Below are 17,829 nucleotides of genomic sequence, written 5' to 3' on the forward strand. Positions count from 1 at the left end.
GCAATTAAGGTGGTGTACATAGATTCTTATAAGTGCCTACTTGCTACCTGTTAATGTCTAATTATTAAGAGAAATGTGTATAGCTAATTATGTGTTATAAAGATAATTAATAATAGTAGGCACATATAACTTGTACTCTGCAATTATATAAGCTTATAAGGTGTTGTAGGACCTCTACAGCTCTGCCTTAGCTAACAAGTTAGCTTACTGTAACATAGCTTAAAAAGCAGCGCCCTTAATTATAAAAAGCGCCTAGTTATTAGCTACTACTTAGTTAAGCACTAATTATAAAAAGTTTATACATAAAAAGCTTTTTATAATAAGGTTAGCAACACTCTAGAATACCCTAAGGCCTTTATAGTAAAGGTAGGCAAGTAGGGAGGATTGCTAGAAGGGAGTTATAACGCAGAAAGTAGCTTTTAGGCTATTCTTATTAACACTGTAGCTAGCCTTACGCTTAGTAAGATAGCACATAATTAACATAGTTAATAAATTAGCTTAATAAAACTTATTAAAGTGCTTATAATAGTAGTAATAGCAGTAGAGCTAGTATAAGTGTTATTACTTATAGTGCTAGAGGTAATACTTATACTACTAAACTTAGCTTTTTTAACTACACTTTACTATATAAGCTAGCTTATAATAATTAAGTAAACATGTCTATTTAATGCTCTTATACATGTTATTATTATTATTATTAATGTTAGTAGTAGAGGGGGTGCCTTTTATAAAGCTTTTATTAGCGTTAAGCTTTAACAGTGTGTTAGTAGCTAAATTAGTAGAGCTATTTTTAAAAGTAATTTATAAGGCTACACTTTTAAGCTGCTAGGTCTAGACTTTTATAAAGTTACTATTTATACCTTCTAAATAATTAGGCAACGCTATATTAATAAAGAGAGGCGTTAGTAGGGTAAAAGAGGTAGTAGAGGCAGGTAAGTTAGTAGGCAGTAGAAGTTAAGAAATTTTAGATATATAGCACTAAGCCTAGTTAAGCAACTATTACAACTTTAAAGTCCCTTAAAGCTAAGCTGCCTTATACTATATTTACTACTCCTGCACACTAAAGAATTTTATATTCTTTAGTAAACTTAAGATCTTAGAGATTTAAGTCTATTAATTAAGTTAATTAAGTAGGCATAATTAAGTAGGCATAATTTACTTAATTAACTTAGTAAATTTTGCCTAGCTAATTAACTTAATTAATAGCTGTTAATTAAGTTAATTAAGTTAAGTTATTAAGTTAACTTAATTGTTGCTAACTCTACTCTTTGCTTGGACAGGAGCTTGTAATTTCCTCCTTGGAAGGCCATATCCTAGCCCATGGAGTTTGAGAGTGAGCTCCTTTGTTACTAGGGAAGGTATATAAATGCTCTGACCAATCGCTTTCAGGGTTGTAAACCAAACATTACAAAGATAGGTAGGATTGAAGTTCCTTCGCGCTTTCCTGATCTATACTTAAAGCAGCTGTGACAACCTTGCACACCCTAAACTTTACATTTATCATGCTTATAGGGCTCAAATCATCTCACGCATAAACGAGTAGTGGAGCCTCTAAAAGAACGACGTATGGTATATCCCTGGCCCACCTCCCGAGACATAATTAATGCCAGCCCAGCCAGTATACCAGAAGCCTCATTCGCAATTTGCACCACCTACATTAAATCCAACCCCACTAGCAACAGCGGCTCCCTTAAAGTCTTTCTTCATCCACCCCCTAAAAAAATTACGCCCCTCAGCAAAAGTGTGTTTAATGAGGGTCAGCCATATTCCCTGCTCCCGGGGAACATTCAACATAAGAGCACGTTTGATACCGTTGGATTTTACTTGTAAGCGTGCTGACACAGGCTACTAGCTCTGTATTTAGACAAGTTCAGCGTCTAAGTCGCGCGATAACCTTCCTATTGCAATCTTCAGATTTTAGCATAAAAGGAAAGACATACATGCCTCTTTTCGTACAAACACATTCCAGCCGCTAGCGCCCATTTTCCAGCCTTATTTCTATTAGCGTTATACTCAGAAGCATTTTGTAATACATATGCCTGACTATATCGACAATGAACTGTTGAGCACAAGGCAGACTACCCAAGCTTTGTTTTAGCTGCACCTATTCTACAAGCGTGTACGACGTTGGCCTCTTCAATTACCCCGGTTGCTTGCCTGCTAAATTCTCTATTTCCCTTGTGTGCTTTACCCCTAACATTAGAATTCCTTTGATTCTTATTCTTAAAATTGTGGTCGCTGCTGTCTTTGTCCTCGTCTAGACCAGTAATATTATAATTAACACCTTACCGGGTGGACTGTACGTATAGGGTTTCCAGCAGCATAATCCGTAGTCACCGCTTCACGATATCGAAATTCGACTAGCGAGTGCATAAAGCCATTTATGGTACTTATACCAGCGACTCACGAATAACTGAAGTCTAACATCACGTGACTTGGTAGATAATTTGCCCTGCATCACCAAATATGTCGCGTACAGCAATTAAAAGTTTTTGAACTAACGATGATGTTATCTCACAGCAGCAGAAGACCGCTGCCATCAACTTCGTAGATTTCAGCAACTGGCAGAGAGTAACATCTGTTGGCCCACAGTCTACATGATCGCTAGATCTGTAACTATTCCTACATTGCTTGTCTTAGCTCCCGAGATTGCTGCATTTGCATTTCTGAAAATTTGCTACCGCAGTCCTGAATTACACACCCTGGTCGTCGCTCTGCTGCCTAAGGCACTGTTTGAACTCCCTAGCGTTGACATATAGTTCCAGATACCTTCTTTTACTAGTGTTCCGGAGTATTGTAGCTTGTTGTGACGATCTACTCCTACTCTATGTCCCGTTAGAAAATGGCGTTGATTATCGGCTTGATGAAGAGTTAGCGTTCCGGCATGTCTGGTTTGGTGTTCTAGAGCCATTCTAATGAAACTGGGTTGTCTGGCCGGAGAAATTATTCTATGTAAATTCTAAGACTGTGGCTAGTTCATTAAATATTAAATGATCCCCCGTTGCTATTTTCAATATCTCAGTAAATCCCCTCCCCCAATCCTCTGGAACATACGCTTAAAGTCCGAGAACCGAATGAGATACTTGTAATACAAGCATAGGAATGACTTACGCACATCGTCTCCAATCCCTTGTATCCCGGAGGGACTCGTAGACGCTAGTATGTAAGCATCCGTTTCCCTATCCACGTAGATGAATTGCTGAAAATAGAAACGTAAGATCTATTGCTAAGAAGTTTTCGGCTCCACAAGGTATGACTTACCCTACATGCCTACAAACTAGTCTGTATATTGTTCGATTTTATCACTTCCTCGCTATTCTCACTATTTCCTACAGCTTCCCTCACTACCTCTTTAGTGATATAGACATTTCCTCTCCTTACTTAAGGTCGTCGCTCAACGATATTTTTGGTGTCTTAAACAAGCAGATTAGCCTTCCTTTCTAGGAAGAAGTGGGCTAGTCCTAATTAGGAATAATTACGTAACAGCTCGCTTACGCGCACAGCTGCCACAATAAACAATCTAACCAACCTAGCTTCACATCTCCTCCTGCCACGCCCACTAACCCACCTAACTAGGGCAGTGCAACCTTACTAGCTAATTCTAAACTGCTAAGGACACTATAGGTACATATTTTACTTTATCTACATGTTTTAGGTTAAAATTTAATTAGAATAGCCTTTAACACTCTTTACTTACTTTTAATGCAGTAGATTATGTCTAATAATGCTATAATAACACTAAATAATAACTAGTTATAACTTAATAATAAGCCTTTATTACTAAAGATTAATACTAAGGTTATTATTAATTTCTAAGGTAAAGGCCTAACTAAAGGCTAAAACCTCTTAGCTAAAAAAGCTAGTACTAATAGTAATAGTAAGTTTTACTTTACATATGTTATAATTTAAAGCTAATTAAGAAAAATAAAAGCGCTAAATAATAATAAACCTACTTTATTAAATAATATATTATTAAGACCTACTTTTTTGCTTTTTATACTTAATATGTCCTAACTAGAAGACACGTAGTCTTACCTAAGTCTAATAGCATTACAGGCAGGACTAAACTAAATAGTGCCTGCCTGCGCCTTTAGCTAGACTAGACTATATAGCTTATAAGGCAGCTAAGATTAAAGCTAGTAATAGTATAGTAAAAGTGTAAGTAAATTTAGATTAATCTAAATTAATATAACTTAAGAAAAAATTAAACTAATAATACTTTTTTATAGCCTACTTTTACTTATATTTAACCTATATCTAGCTATAGAGAATATTAGCAGTAATTTACCTGTTAGCTAAGTTGTAGACTATATCTGCTACTGTAAGGTCTATATCTACAGGCCTAGGGTTAATATCTGCAGGCTTAGGGTCTGTACTAGAACACCTAGTAGCTTTAATATAAAGCACCTTTATTTACTTTAGGCAGACTGTACCCTTTCTAGTAGCAGTTTATGCTACTATATTTCTAGTATAGCTATTATAAATGTGGCATAGGTTAGGCTCTGCCTACTCTAACCCTAATTATTTTACTTTATTAAATAGATTTAGCTAAAGCTAGGTTAAAGCTAACTAAAAGTAAAAAAAAAAAAAAGATTATATTTTAGCTTAAACTTTTAAGTAGTAAATTTAAGCAGTTTAACTTTTTTATAAAAAACACTAATTTATATAAAATTATTAATTTAAAGCTGCTATATAAAGGGGTCTAGACTACTATAAAAATAATAGAACTTTTTAGGCGCCTAATAAACCCTAAGTTTATAAAAGATTTAAATATAAAAGTTATAACAGCTTATTTAAAGTTAGTTAAAATGTAAATAAATTAAATTATTATAGTGTATATATAAGTTAATTTTTTTTAAAATAGCTTTAACTTAGTTCTAATTAAAGTTACACACTCTAAAGCAGCTAAGGCACTAGTAGCCTTTATAGTAGGTTAAATCTTATAAGATCTTTGCTAGAAATGCTTAAAAAAAAATAGTAAGTTTATTTACTATGTATATATTCTTAACTATTTTAGCTATAGTTATGCAAATTATTACTATAGTATAAAAAGTAAAAGTTATAATTTTTAAAATAAGTTATTTTTTTTTTTAAATAAAATATACCTAGATACTAATATATATTAGTAAATTAAACTAAATTTATTAAATAAAATAAAGTCTATTAGCTAAAAAAAAAAAAAGTAATACCTAAAAATATTACTACCTCTCTAAAAAGCATCCCTACTCTGTAGAAGAGTCTAGCTGTGCTAACATCTACTCTAACACTAAAAGGGCCTAGATTAGCTTTAACTAAGGTAGATCTAAGCTTTTAAAAAGCTACTTTAGTTTTAATTTATAATAAACTTACTATTTTTTATAATCTAGTTATAGCTTTTATAATTAACTTATTTAGTTACTAAGTTCTAAGAACTAGAGCCTAGCCTATATAGTAAAATATGTATATAGCTTTACTAATTATAATTAAGTTATTTTAAAAAGTAATTTTTATAAATAATAAATTACTATAGTCTTAGTTTAGTTAGGTCTAGAACTAGATTAAAGATATAATAGAACTTATAATAAATAAGTGCATAGAACTTAGTAAAGTAATATAGTCCCTATTATTCTAGTTTAACATAGTAGTAGATGTTAGCATAGCTTTTAATGCTAAAAAGGGCCTAGCTAATAGTAATAAAGAAGAGGTAAAAGGGCTTATAGATAACACTAACATAGCTAAGAGTTAATTTAAAGAAGATAAGAACTTAGAAGATACTAATAATAAAAAGTTTATAGCTACTAATAATATAAAGGTTTCTACTAACACTTTTTTAAGTTTTAACTTTTTATTTATTAAAAAAGTTAAGACTTAATTAGCTATAAAATAATTTTATAATAAACACTTAATCTAGTTAAAGTTAAGTAATATTAGAAAAAAAAAAGTTAAGACTATAGTAAATAATCTAGGCTGCACTAATATAACTATCCCTGTAAAAGGCACACTAAAAAAAAGAAAATTTTTTAAAAAGTGTAAGCATAGGCTTAATAATTATTAGTATTTTTTTTAGACTAATTAAAGTAGACCTTAAAAGCATTAAGTAGAGTTAGTAGAGTTGCTTTTAGTTTACTAAGTTTAGATAGTTAGTTTATTTTCTAGATAGATGTAAGTTAGTGTAGCAACAGTTTGCTCTAGCACTACACCTACTAATGCTTTTTTTGCTAGAGTTAATAGATTAACCTTATAATAATATACTTACTATATAAAAAACAGTGTTTATAATTTTATAATAGGTAGCTAATATAATTAGATTATAGGCTGCACATAACTATTTTTATAATAGATATAAAGTAAATTAGTAGCTATACATTATTAAGACTTTTAAAAAAATAATGCTAAAGCTTAAAACTTTAAATACTTATAAACTTTTTTAACTTTTTAAAGTAAGTAGTATTTTTATTAATTTAATTAGTAAAATGTTTTTTTTACTTTTAATATTAATTATCTGCTTTTCTTTTCTAACTAGACTAGTGCTAATAAGCCTAATTTATGCGCCTAATTACCTAATAACAGATCTACACTAATTAAAGATCTTATAACATGCTACTATTATAGTAGCTTGTAAAAAAAAGAGGAGTAGAACTAAATATTAACTTTATTAAAAGTAAAAAAGTATTTTTATACTTTAGCTTATAATCTTCTAGTAATAACTAAAGATGTTGTGCTAATAAATAACATATAAAGCATTTAAGATTATAATAAATTTAGAGTATAATTAGAAAAGATTAAAAACTAGTTAAGATAATATACTTAATAAGCATTAAGCTAAACTTAATAAAAAAAGTTTTTTAATGTGTACTATTCTTCTAACTTTACACACCTATGCCTTAGCTAAAGAGTATGCTAGAAATAAAAGTTAAGCTTAAAATATAAGTTTTTTAGTTTAACTACTTTAGTATTATAAAACATAAGCTTTAGAAGCTTTATATTATAGTTCTACATATAAGGTAGATAAAATTAGGTAGCATCTAGTAGATTACCTACTACCTAACTATAAACTAGTCTATCCTAGAGCAGCCACTCCTAGACAACAGTAGAGGGGAACTACATCTAGGACTAAAGCTGCCCTAGATAGGGCAGGTAGAGGCTGTAGTAATAGCCCTACTAATGCTAATTTATTACACTTTTATTATTAATAAAAGGCTAGTCTAGGTTATAGTTAAAGTTAAAAAAAGAATATTATACTTAAGCAGAATAGTAAAAGAATAATAAAGGTTTTAGTTCTATAAAAAAATTAGCTTATATAATAAAGTAGCATAAAAGCAGCTTATGTTAAAGTAGGTGTAGCTAATACTCTTTTTCTCTTGTCTAGTTAGACTATAATTAATGTAAGTAAAGTAGGTAGTTATAATGTAATGCTAATTAAGCATTTTTTAAATAAACATTTGCTACTTAATACTTAGCATAATAGCTATAAGCCTAATAGGCTCTTTATGTACAGAAGAGTTAGAAGGCAAAATAGCCCTAGCAGATGTGTACATAAAGAGTAACATAGCAAGCAGATAAAAAGTAAAATAATAAAAAGTATAATATAGTAAGTAAAAAGTAAGAAAAAAGTATTATAGTAGATTAAAAAAAATTAAACTTAATTTAAAAGGGCTAAGGCTAGATTTGTTATTACATAAAGCTAAAACTAGATTTCTAGGGGCACTGCCTAAAATAGGATAGCGCAGGACTAATATAATTATAATAAAAGCAGACATTACTAATAGAGCAAATATAGTAGTAGGGCAGAAATGTACATGCACTGTATAAAGCAGTCTATAAAATAACCTTAGAATACATAATATTAACTACCTTGCCTATTAAACTAGGCAGAATTAGAATAAAGATGCTAGATACAGTAGTAACACGTAAAAGGGCTACATATAACTAGCTATAAGTAAAGATAAAATGTTATAGGTTAACACTAATAATCTTAAGTAACTAACCTTGTAACTTATTAATAAATATAGTAAAATAAAGTTAGACTAAAATCTAATACTAAATAATTAAAAAAAGTAAAGCATTATTATTTTTAGATACTAACTTTATATGTGTAATTATTTAGATCTAATTATTAAACTTACTGCTAAGTATTCTACTAATAAAGAAAAGCGCTGTCTAGCTAACAGCAGTAACTATAAGACATATGCTGTTACATAATCCTTACCCTAAATCTAGATTATGTAAGAGTATAATAAAAACACTAACCTTTAGTTATAAAGTAGATAAAGAGAGGCTAAGTAGATTAAAGCTTTAGAGTAGGTTTTCTAGTAGTTAATTAATTTTATCTAAGAAAGATTAGTAAACTTTATTAGTAAAGTAGAACTTTATTATAACACCTTTAAAGCGCTTAAATAAAAAGTTATTTAGAAAATTAATAGTATTATTTTAAACTACTAATATACACCTTTACTTTAATAAAAAAGTATAGACTTTTAAGTTAGTAAGTTTCTAAAGTAGATTAAGTAGATAAATGTAGGAATAAAATATAAATATAGACTAAAACTGCTAGATTTTAGGAAGAAGTGTAATAGACTTTTTATTACACTTAGCTAAGTCTAATATCTACTAAGCATATTCTTAGTTAGCAGGTTTCTGCCTTATTTTTATATTCTCTGTTAGCTGTAGAATAGTAAAGTATAGCTATAAATAAAAGTTCTAAAGGTAGGCTTATATAGTCTGTAACTTTTTACTGCGCAAAATAATAGAAAGGATCTAGGCAAAGTCTTCTTCTAACAGCACTAGAATACCTCTAAATAAGGAGTTGTTTTTTATAATATCTTATAGTGTATAGTTAACTACTTTAAAGTAGTACTAGTGCTATATTAAAACTTTATTTTATATAATTAAATCTGTCTAATAAATAAGGTCTGTAGTAGGAGAGTTTGTACATATAAAGCAGGTAGATTTGTTTTTAATATTAATAAGTATCTTAAACTAATAATAAGCAGTGCAGCTGCTAGAAAGAAGGAGCGCAGCAATGCTAGATAATACTACGCACAAAACAATCTTGCATTAGGTCTAAAAATAAGTGTAAATAGTTTTATATAAAAAGGTTTTTCTAGTTCTACTAAGGCCTTAAATAAAGTAGTAACTAAATTATAGTATAGTAAAAACAGACTAAGTAATAGTATAAAAAACTTTTAGTTAAGCCTTATCTAGCTTATTATATGTATTAGTATAATTAAGATTTTACTTTATAGTATTATAATTAAGCTACTTAGCAACTAATAGATTAACAGCCTTCTGCACCTAATATCTTTATAGCATAGGCATGTTAAAATTAGAAAGGTTCTTTCTAAATAACTTAAGCATAGCCTAGTTAATTAGCTATAGGCATAAATTTTTTATAAAATTAGTAATGCTAAAGGGTAACACTATTTATTCTAAGTAAAGAGGTAAGTTATTAGATAGATGTTAGAAAAACTTATTTTATAATGCTATAAAATTACTTATATTTTTAAAGACTAAGGCCTAAAGAAAGATGTAACATAACTTAAAAGTAAGTGCTAAATGCTAAAGCTTAAAAAATATATACTACTATAATTTATCTTTAACTAAAAGATTAAAAGCTAAATAAGTGTTTTTAAAAGTAAGTTAGATCTAACTATTAACTATATAGAGATATTTAAAACTAATTACACCTAAAATTTATGTAAGAAGCATTTTAAAATAAAAACACTTCTTAAAGAAAAGACTATAAAAGTAAATGTAACTAATAAAGTACTAATTATGTTAGAACTAAGTTTATTTACTACTATTTTTCTTTAGATTCTAATAATACTAAGTTAAGAAGTTCTAGTAAAGAAGATTACACTTATTTATGTAAAAAGCATTATACTTTAACTATTTTATTAATAATAATCTTTTCTATTTAACTATAATCTCTACCTGTTTAGCACTGTTCTTATTATAAAAGGTAACTATATATTATTCTAGTAAATGCACTACTAATTAAATAATAAAAGGCTTTTTTTTATAAACTTTAAACTTTATTAATTACTAAATAGCCTTAGTTAGTCTAATATAGTGTATGTTTAGATACTAGATAACTTTATCTTTTTACTAGATATAAATAACAACCTAATTAGTGCCTTTATAGATATACTTATATATATATTTAACTAACTTTATAAAGGCATAGACCTCTACATTAACATGTGCGTTGTACTTATATAAAAAGTATAGACTATAAGGCACTACTTAGTAATTATTAACTATAATGTTTTAACTATAACACTTTATAACTTAAGTTAAACTAAGTTAATACTAATATATAAAATAACTGTCTTTACTAACTAGAGTTTTATTAGTGTATTTTTTTAGAAATTACTTCTAATAGGTTGCTTAGAGAGAACGCTCTGTAGTCTATATATAGAGCATGCTAGAATTTAAGGTTCTATATAGCCTATAAACTATAGTAGTTTTAATAATATTACTTAAAACTTTATTTAAATTTTAAGCTTTTATAAAAAGCTTAGCTTATATAACCTAATTAATAAAGTTTAGATTAAGAAACTAATTATAATAATTATAATATAAAAAAAGTAGAATATAAGCATAAAGTAAACTTTACTTCTAGTACTTAATAGTATACATAATACTAGTATACTAGCTAAATACATAGTTAGTCTAGAGGTCTGTAAGGAGGGAGTTAAGACGTAGCTTAAAAACACGCGCAACTAGATCTAGCTAATCTAATAGCTAAAAGAATGTACTAATCTCCTGCTCTAACTCTAGCTATTTAGAATTAGTAGTAAAAGTAATAAATAAAGTAGGTTAACTAAGCTTTTAAATAATAGCTATAAAGTCTTAATAACACTATGTAATAAAGTAACTACTACTAATGTAACTTAAAGAAAAAATAGTCTAAATTCTAACTAAATTAGCTTAAAAGTTATTTTAATTTAATGCATTATATACTTTTTAATATAGATTAGCATGTAACTGTTTTTAATTTACTATAATCTACTATAACTTTTTTTATTTACACTAAACCTAGTAGTTAATAATAAATTACTAGAATAATAAACTATAATTAAAAGGCATAATAAGACTACTATGCTAGAGAAATAGGTAGAATTAGTAATACTTAAAATTAGTTAGAGTATTCTAAGTGTAAGACATGCGTAAAGTACGTAGCTATAAACTATAGTAAAACTTAAAAGTACTCTATAAAAACATTAAAACATAGTAAAAAGGCTAATATACTGCATGTGTATGTTTAATTTTTTAGTATAGAAACTAATAGTGTTTTAGATTAGAGCTAAGTTAGTAGTAAAAAATAAAATTTTAGTTATAATTTTTAACTAGCTTATTATAAACTAAAGTAGTAATTTTTTTAGTAATAAGTAGGTTCTTTTAATATTAATTAGCTCTAGCCTACATAATTAACTATAGTTATAAATTAAGAGTAATTTATAATTTTTTATTTTACTTATAAGCTTACTATAACTACTTATGTGTAGTTTTATATATCTTAATTTAAAAATTGTTATAATCTATTTTAACTATTTATAGCAGCTGTGTAAGTATAGTTAGATTAAGACTACTATTAGCCTAATGCCCTATACACGCACTATTAGCCTAGGCAGGATTGTAAAAGTACAGCTGTGCGTAGGAAAAAATGTCCCTCTTAGTAGGCTTTAATAGGCTGTGTATATAGTACATTTCTCTTATAATTTAAAAAACTTTTACACTTATACTATATACACTTTAATTTATTTATTTATAGTTAGCTAATGTAAAAGCTAAGGCTATGTTATATAATTAAAAATGCTTTTAAAAAGATCTACTAAGTAGGTGCCTACTCTATAAAAGATAACATAGAAATAAAGGTAAATCTAGAAAAGTTAGAAAGTTAATATTACTTATTAAGTAATATATAAAGTACTAAAAAGAATTTACTTAACTCTTATTAACCTGCTTTTTAAGCTAGTAAAAGGCACTATAGTTAGAACAGCTACTTATAAAATTCTGCATTAGACTAAAGTTAATAGAAGTAATATAGTCTATAGTAGTAATAATATATGCCTTTAGTAAATTATTTTATAAAAGACTAGCCCTTAGTTACTTTTAATTTTTATATATAAATAAAAATAAAGCAGGCTAATCTAGAGTGTGTTAAAAAAGTAAAAATTAAACAAGTTTTTATAAAGTTAGCTATATATTATAATAATGTATATATATAGATAGTGTAGAAGGAGTAGAAGTTAGCGTAAAGAACTTAAAAAAGGTTAATTATATATTATAATAAATTTAAATAGATAGTGTAAAAGAAGTAAAAAAAGGCATAAAAGTTTTAGAAAAGTTTTAATATATATAAAATAATTAATTAAGCACTAGCATTCTACTTAATGCAGTGTTACACCTAGCATGTGCAGGTTAGCCCTAGTATAGACCTAATTAGACTGTAGTAGCGTAAGCTTAAACATGTTTTAAAAGTTATACATTAAAGTTAACATTAGCTAATAGCTAACACACCTAGATAAAACTAAATATAAGTGCTAAAAAATATAATAATTATAATAAAGTAATATACTACATAGCTATGTCTATTGCACTAGTAATAAAAAGCTCTAACTTTATTAGTAGAAAAGTTAAAGAGAGGTTTATAGTTATTATAAACTAAGTAAAAAGTAGGTAATAAGTCTATATAGTAATAATATAAAAAAATAACACTATATAATAAGAAAAAGAGAATAAGTTAAGAAAAAAAGGTACTAATTAAAAAAAGTTAAAGTAAATTAAGAATAAATTAACTTTAAGTAAATTAAAATTCTGCCTATTAAAATAAAGTGTAGTAAGGCTTATACTACACTAAATAAATTTATTTTTTTAAAGTCTTTAAAAGTATAACTTTTTTTAAAACAGTATTCTTATTAAGTTTAAAAAAAGACTTAATTAGGCTAAAAACTTTTAAAAAAAATTTTTATATAAAAAAAAATTTAAGCTATTTAAACTTATTATTTTAAGTAATAAAACACCTTTAAGCTCTTACTCTTTATATAATAGTTTATAGTATGTAAATATGCTTTTAATTTTAATATAATTAGTATAGCTTTATAGCTTAAAGAAAAAAAAAAATAGTTAAAAGTGTTTTATATTAAGCTAATATTATGTTAGGTGTAATCTTAAAGCCTTTATAATTCTTTGTAAAGGTTAGTAGATAATGTAGAATAACCTAATATACTTATATATATTATAGATAGCTATAATATAGTAGCTTACTATAACTTATTATTATTATAAAGTAAGGTTAACTAAGGCTATAAAAGTATTAAAGCAGATAATGTCTAGTTAGAAAAGATTAAAATAAGTTAGAGCAGATGTAAAGCTAAAGCCTAAAGTTGCACTACTGTTTTACTTAACTAGGGGGAGATCCTTTAGAACCCTTTTTTTGCCTACAGCAGGCTTTACTTAGAAGGTCTTAGCAGAGCTAATTACATTTAGCAGAAAAAATTACACTATAGAAGTAATTTTTACACCCCTAACTGTGCAGTAGTTAATTACAATAGGAAAAAAAGAAGACTAGATTAAGCATATAGCATAGTAGAATAATTACTTAAAGCTTAAAAATAAACAGTAACGCAGCTTTTTAGTTACTAATTTTCTACTAATTAAATTAATAGCCGGCTTATATCTGGACTAATAGGAGAGAGGGCTTGGCGGTAGAGATAGTGTAATATTTGATGGATTTCCTTTGCCCACCGTGGCGGCGCACATCTTCATAGGTGCTAGGTTTAGGTGGTTCCATATTGTATCTTTCTGAGCGACGAATTTCGGGTTCGCTAGACGAGGTCATCCGCCCTTTGTGACTAAGAGAGGGTGCGCTTTCGTTCGGCGAAACAGCCTGACGTTCGTCTTTTGGTCTAGGGGTGTTTAGGCCCTCCTGTGAGCCTTTGCTTCGTTTGCCTTTCTCCTGATGCCTTATCGCACGAGACCTTGACTTAGATAGAACCATTAGTACCGATCGCGTTCAGCTCTATTCAACGTAACAATAGTCGCAGCACCAATGATTATAGCAGTGTGTGCACCCTGGGTCCATATACCGTATCGTAAGAATTAGCTCCGCCGCCACAGGAGCAGCAGTACCAAAACAAGTGCTTTTCATCGATTCCAACAACTGCATCTCCACCACTTCGGAATTTATTCTCCCTTGGCCGTGGGTCGTTGGCAGAAAAGTCCCGTCCTAATTTGTTCAGTGAGAAGTAGGTTAGGATCAGATATACTCTCGATCCCGGGTATATATTATAGGTCGAGAAGCTGCATTTTAAGAAAACAATTGTATGCGTTTACGTGCGACGTTTTATCGAGGTGTATCCTAGGTAAGGGGGTCATAAACACCATAGACAAAAATTTCGAGCTAGGTGATAGTGCTCATTTCTCTATGTCGGCGAGGAGGCGATCTTGTTCGATAATGAGGGGCACACGAATCATACCTGCCCTAGACAAACATCGCACCATAAACCTTGTGATGCTGAATCTCAACGGGCGATTCTGAAGTCGAGGGGCTGGAGAAGATAAGAGCAAGTCACGTGCAGCTAGCCCGTTTCGGTTAGGGCAGTAGCAGCTGATTTGTCACACCTGCTTTGGCGTCGGTTTAAATTTAGTGAGGGAGGGGCGTCATTTGGGGTACCGGGTGAGCCGATAGAGGCCATGGACTCATTAGAGTTGCTTCTGATGTGCTCAGATGTGATTTGTCCGGTGTTTACGGGTGCGGCTTCTGGGGATGTGCTAGGCTGCCAAAACGGATTTGTGCGTGCTGGACTAGGACGTGGCTGGTATGTTATTCCAAGCGCACGCATCCTGTTTTCTATGAGCTCACGAGCAAGGGCCTCCCGCTCATCTGGTGTGAATCTAGCTGGACGGGCGACAGGAGATGTAGCAGACTCTATGTTTGTAGTAGCTGACTGGGGAGGTCGACCATGCTCACTCGCTAGAAGTGTGCGAGTCGACGATTGATCGATCAACCGGCGGCGTGGCGGCTGAGCTCGCAGATCAATTCGAGATGGCGGTGATCTTATGCCCTGGGTCAATTTTGCCAGTTGCTCGTTCCCTTCTCCAGCAGTGTTTAAGGGCATCGCGCCTATCAACCACTCTGAGTGCTGGTTATTGACATGTTCACGCCAGAAACCGTAGCCTTGGAACAGCTCTCTGCAATCCAAGACCCCACAGCGCCATCGCGATTCGCCCTCCTGAATGGCAAATTGACGCAGCTTCTCTTCGAGGAGGAAAGGAGATGGAAGGGACAGTGAAGGAGGTGAAAGAGATGTCGGCTTCAGTCCAGTAGACTCCTTCGCCCTGCAGGGTCGGCATATTTTCATATCGCAACTACTGCATTCGTAGATATACCAATGTGGCCCTGAGTGGCACAGGTTGCAATTCCACGTTACTTGAGCCGAGCCCGACTTGATCAGGATGAAGAAGTGAGTACAAGTCCCAAGCAATAGATCCAATCGTGTATTCTCTAATTGCCTTCCACCACGGATCTCTTGACTTTTGGGTGCTGTAACTTGCTTAAGTTGCAAAGGTGTGGGTTCCCCATCTGGCAGTCGTGGGTTGCTGGAACGAGGCTCGCCCTCTCGATATTCGCGAACGTAAACCAGACGGCCCATAAGGTTTTGGTTACTGAGCGTCGACAGGGCGTTCTGAGCCTGCTCCCGCGTTGCATACTCTACGATGCCACAGCCCTTTGGCATTCCATTCGGCAACATTAATACATCTGCGAACAAGACTTCGCCAGCTTGTCTCATGAAATCTTTGAGGTGATGCCATTTCACATTATAGCTCAAGTTGCCCACGTAGACACGGCGGTCCTGATGGGACGATTCTTGAATATTTTGCATCATATTGTCCTTAGATGCTGAACGAACTTTTGCTGGGGTGGCCGAAGCGCCATCGCGGTTGCTGGAACGAGGCTCGTCCTCTCGATGTTCGCGAACGTAAACCAGACGGCCCATAAGGTTTTGGTTACTGAGCGTCGACAGGGCGTTCTGAGCCTGCTCCCGCGTTGCATACTCTACGATGCCACAGCCCTTTGACATTCCATTCGGCAACATCAATACATCTGCGAACAAGACTTCGCCAGCTTGTCTCATGAAATCTTTGAGGTGATGCCATTTCACATCATAGCTCAAATTGCCCACGTAGACACGGCGGTCCTGATGGGACGATTCTCGAATATTTTGCATCATATTGTCCTTAGATGCCGAACGAACTTTTGCTGGGGTGGCCGAAGCGCCATCGCGGTTAGATGATTGTCCACTCTTAACGTTGACAAATTGCAGTGCTTCCTGGATCTCTTTTAAGTTGCCGAGATCACGCCCACGCTCTTTGTCATAGTCCGAGGAATCAGGAGGCGGTATGGTGACTCCATGACTAGGTCCGTACGTCTCCACACTGTTGGTATCAAACATCCTCGGAATTTGAGGATCTGGGGCATTTCTTGACGATCGTACTTCTTCAACATCTACGCCACAAGTGTTAGTAATATCCTTACATTTACCAGCCGTATCTTACAAGGACTCGAGACCAGAGGTGCCGTAGGACTGAGTTTAGTGTATAAACTGTACCACTGCGCCTCGGCCGACTCGCCTCGGCGCTGTGGTTGAGGGTTGTTGCAAACTTCGCCGCCATATCCGTGATTGGTTTCAAACTCTCTCTTGTCCATAAAATCTTCATTGCACGTTCGGCAATGCCCCAGAAATTCGACGTGAGGTGTACGCCCAGAAGTAAGGTGGCGGCGAATATCGGACATGTGCTCTGTTCTAACACCTAGGCAAGAATGTTCGCGCCCGAGGATAGTGTCCGCTTTGAATACGGGGCAAGGAAATTCGCGTTTTGATGAAGCTTTTGGGGTTTGAGATCCCTGGTTTGACTCCTGGCCTCTAGAACTGCTCTCGAGAATCACGGCATCATCCGGTATGGGAGGAAAACCGTACCGGTTGAAGGTGGAATGGTCCTCACCATCGCTACTCCGAAGTTGAGCGTCGTCCGCTATCTTGGAAATTGATGTATGAGAGCGCGAATCAAGTGTAGCGTTCCTCGAAGCATTAGAAAATCCGAAGACCGGAACTGCGGCAGGTGATGAGGATGCAAAAGAGGCATAGCTTTCTTTTGAGTTGTCTTCGGAAGACTTTGGTGGAGAGTATTGGACTTGTAAATTAATTGAACCAAGTTCATCAATAGAATCGACATCTCGACCTAGACGGACATATTCCTCAGGCACTAACCCACTCTTTCCACTCTGAGGATCCAGAGCAACAAGCCAGCCTTGTTCATGGCGATAATAGATTGCAATACTCTGTCCCTCCACCAACGGCAGTTCGTTATCATTTTGTGGTGTGAAATCATAGAGTGCAACTGCCTTTCCGAAATGGTCCTCATCTGCTGGCGAGGCGGTGAGCTCTGGTAATTTCCTCCCAGATCTAGCTGCACTCTTGGTATCCAGTTGGTGGCGCTGGTAGAACTCCTTTCCTTTGGCGTGACTCATTTGGTTCTCCAATGAGTTGAACTCCCCTACGTCGTCGAAAAGACCAATGGGATCCAGCGCCTCAGCTATGTCCTTCTCTGTGACTGAAGTCAGGGGCCTCTGGTCGATGGCTTCGTTGGGGTCAGGAATTTCGGAGTCTTTTAGTCCTATAAATGCCACAGGGTCTTCCGCCAATGTCCGTTCTCTCCTCCAGATGCTCCAATAGTCGTCTCGTCCTTCCTGCCCATCCACAATGACTCTGCTTCCAAATGTCCGGAATATGGACCTTGCCGTCACCACAACAAGATTGCTGTTGGACCCCGCAAATTTTTCCC

General features: G+C 32.7%; 3 protein-coding genes across 3 annotated transcripts; all 3 read right to left on the minus strand.

Moving 5' to 3' along the window:
• Positions 1-1,261: 1,261 nt before the first annotated feature.
• On the minus strand, positions 1,262-4,051 carry BDR25DRAFT_355748 (uncharacterized protein; the record flags this gene model as incomplete). The annotated part of the gene is made up of 17 exons (XM_033695514.1): positions 1,262-1,338; positions 1,377-1,432; positions 1,530-1,551; positions 1,587-1,631; positions 1,674-1,845; positions 1,941-1,991; positions 2,045-2,059; positions 2,124-2,252; positions 2,290-2,389; positions 2,431-2,497; positions 2,532-2,593; positions 2,627-2,702; positions 2,731-2,921; positions 3,051-3,129; positions 3,188-3,226; positions 3,279-3,380; positions 4,036-4,051. The coding sequence occupies 17 exons, from the start codon at positions 4,049-4,051 to the stop codon at positions 1,262-1,264; spliced, it is 1,299 nt and encodes a 432-aa protein (XP_033546861.1).
• An 11,554-nt stretch (positions 4,052-15,605) lies between these two features.
• On the minus strand, positions 15,606-16,238 carry BDR25DRAFT_161410 (RNA-binding domain-containing protein; the record flags this gene model as incomplete). Its single annotated transcript, XM_033684047.1, has 1 exon — positions 15,606-16,238. A coding segment is annotated over one exon (633 nt), but the record flags the coding sequence as incomplete, so codon positions are not given.
• A 983-nt stretch (positions 16,239-17,221) lies between these two features.
• On the minus strand, positions 17,222-17,389 carry BDR25DRAFT_165248 (uncharacterized protein; the record flags this gene model as incomplete). The annotated part of the gene is made up of 1 exon (XM_033684085.1): positions 17,222-17,389. A coding segment is annotated over one exon (168 nt), but the record flags the coding sequence as incomplete, so codon positions are not given.
• Between the last annotated feature and the right edge of the window lie 440 nt (positions 17,390-17,829).

The sequence above is a fragment of the Lindgomyces ingoldianus genome (genome assembly GCF_010093535.1).
Source record: "Lindgomyces ingoldianus strain ATCC 200398 unplaced genomic scaffold BDR25scaffold_18, whole genome shotgun sequence".
NCBI lineage: Eukaryota > Fungi > Ascomycota > Dothideomycetes > Pleosporales > Lindgomycetaceae > Lindgomyces > Lindgomyces ingoldianus.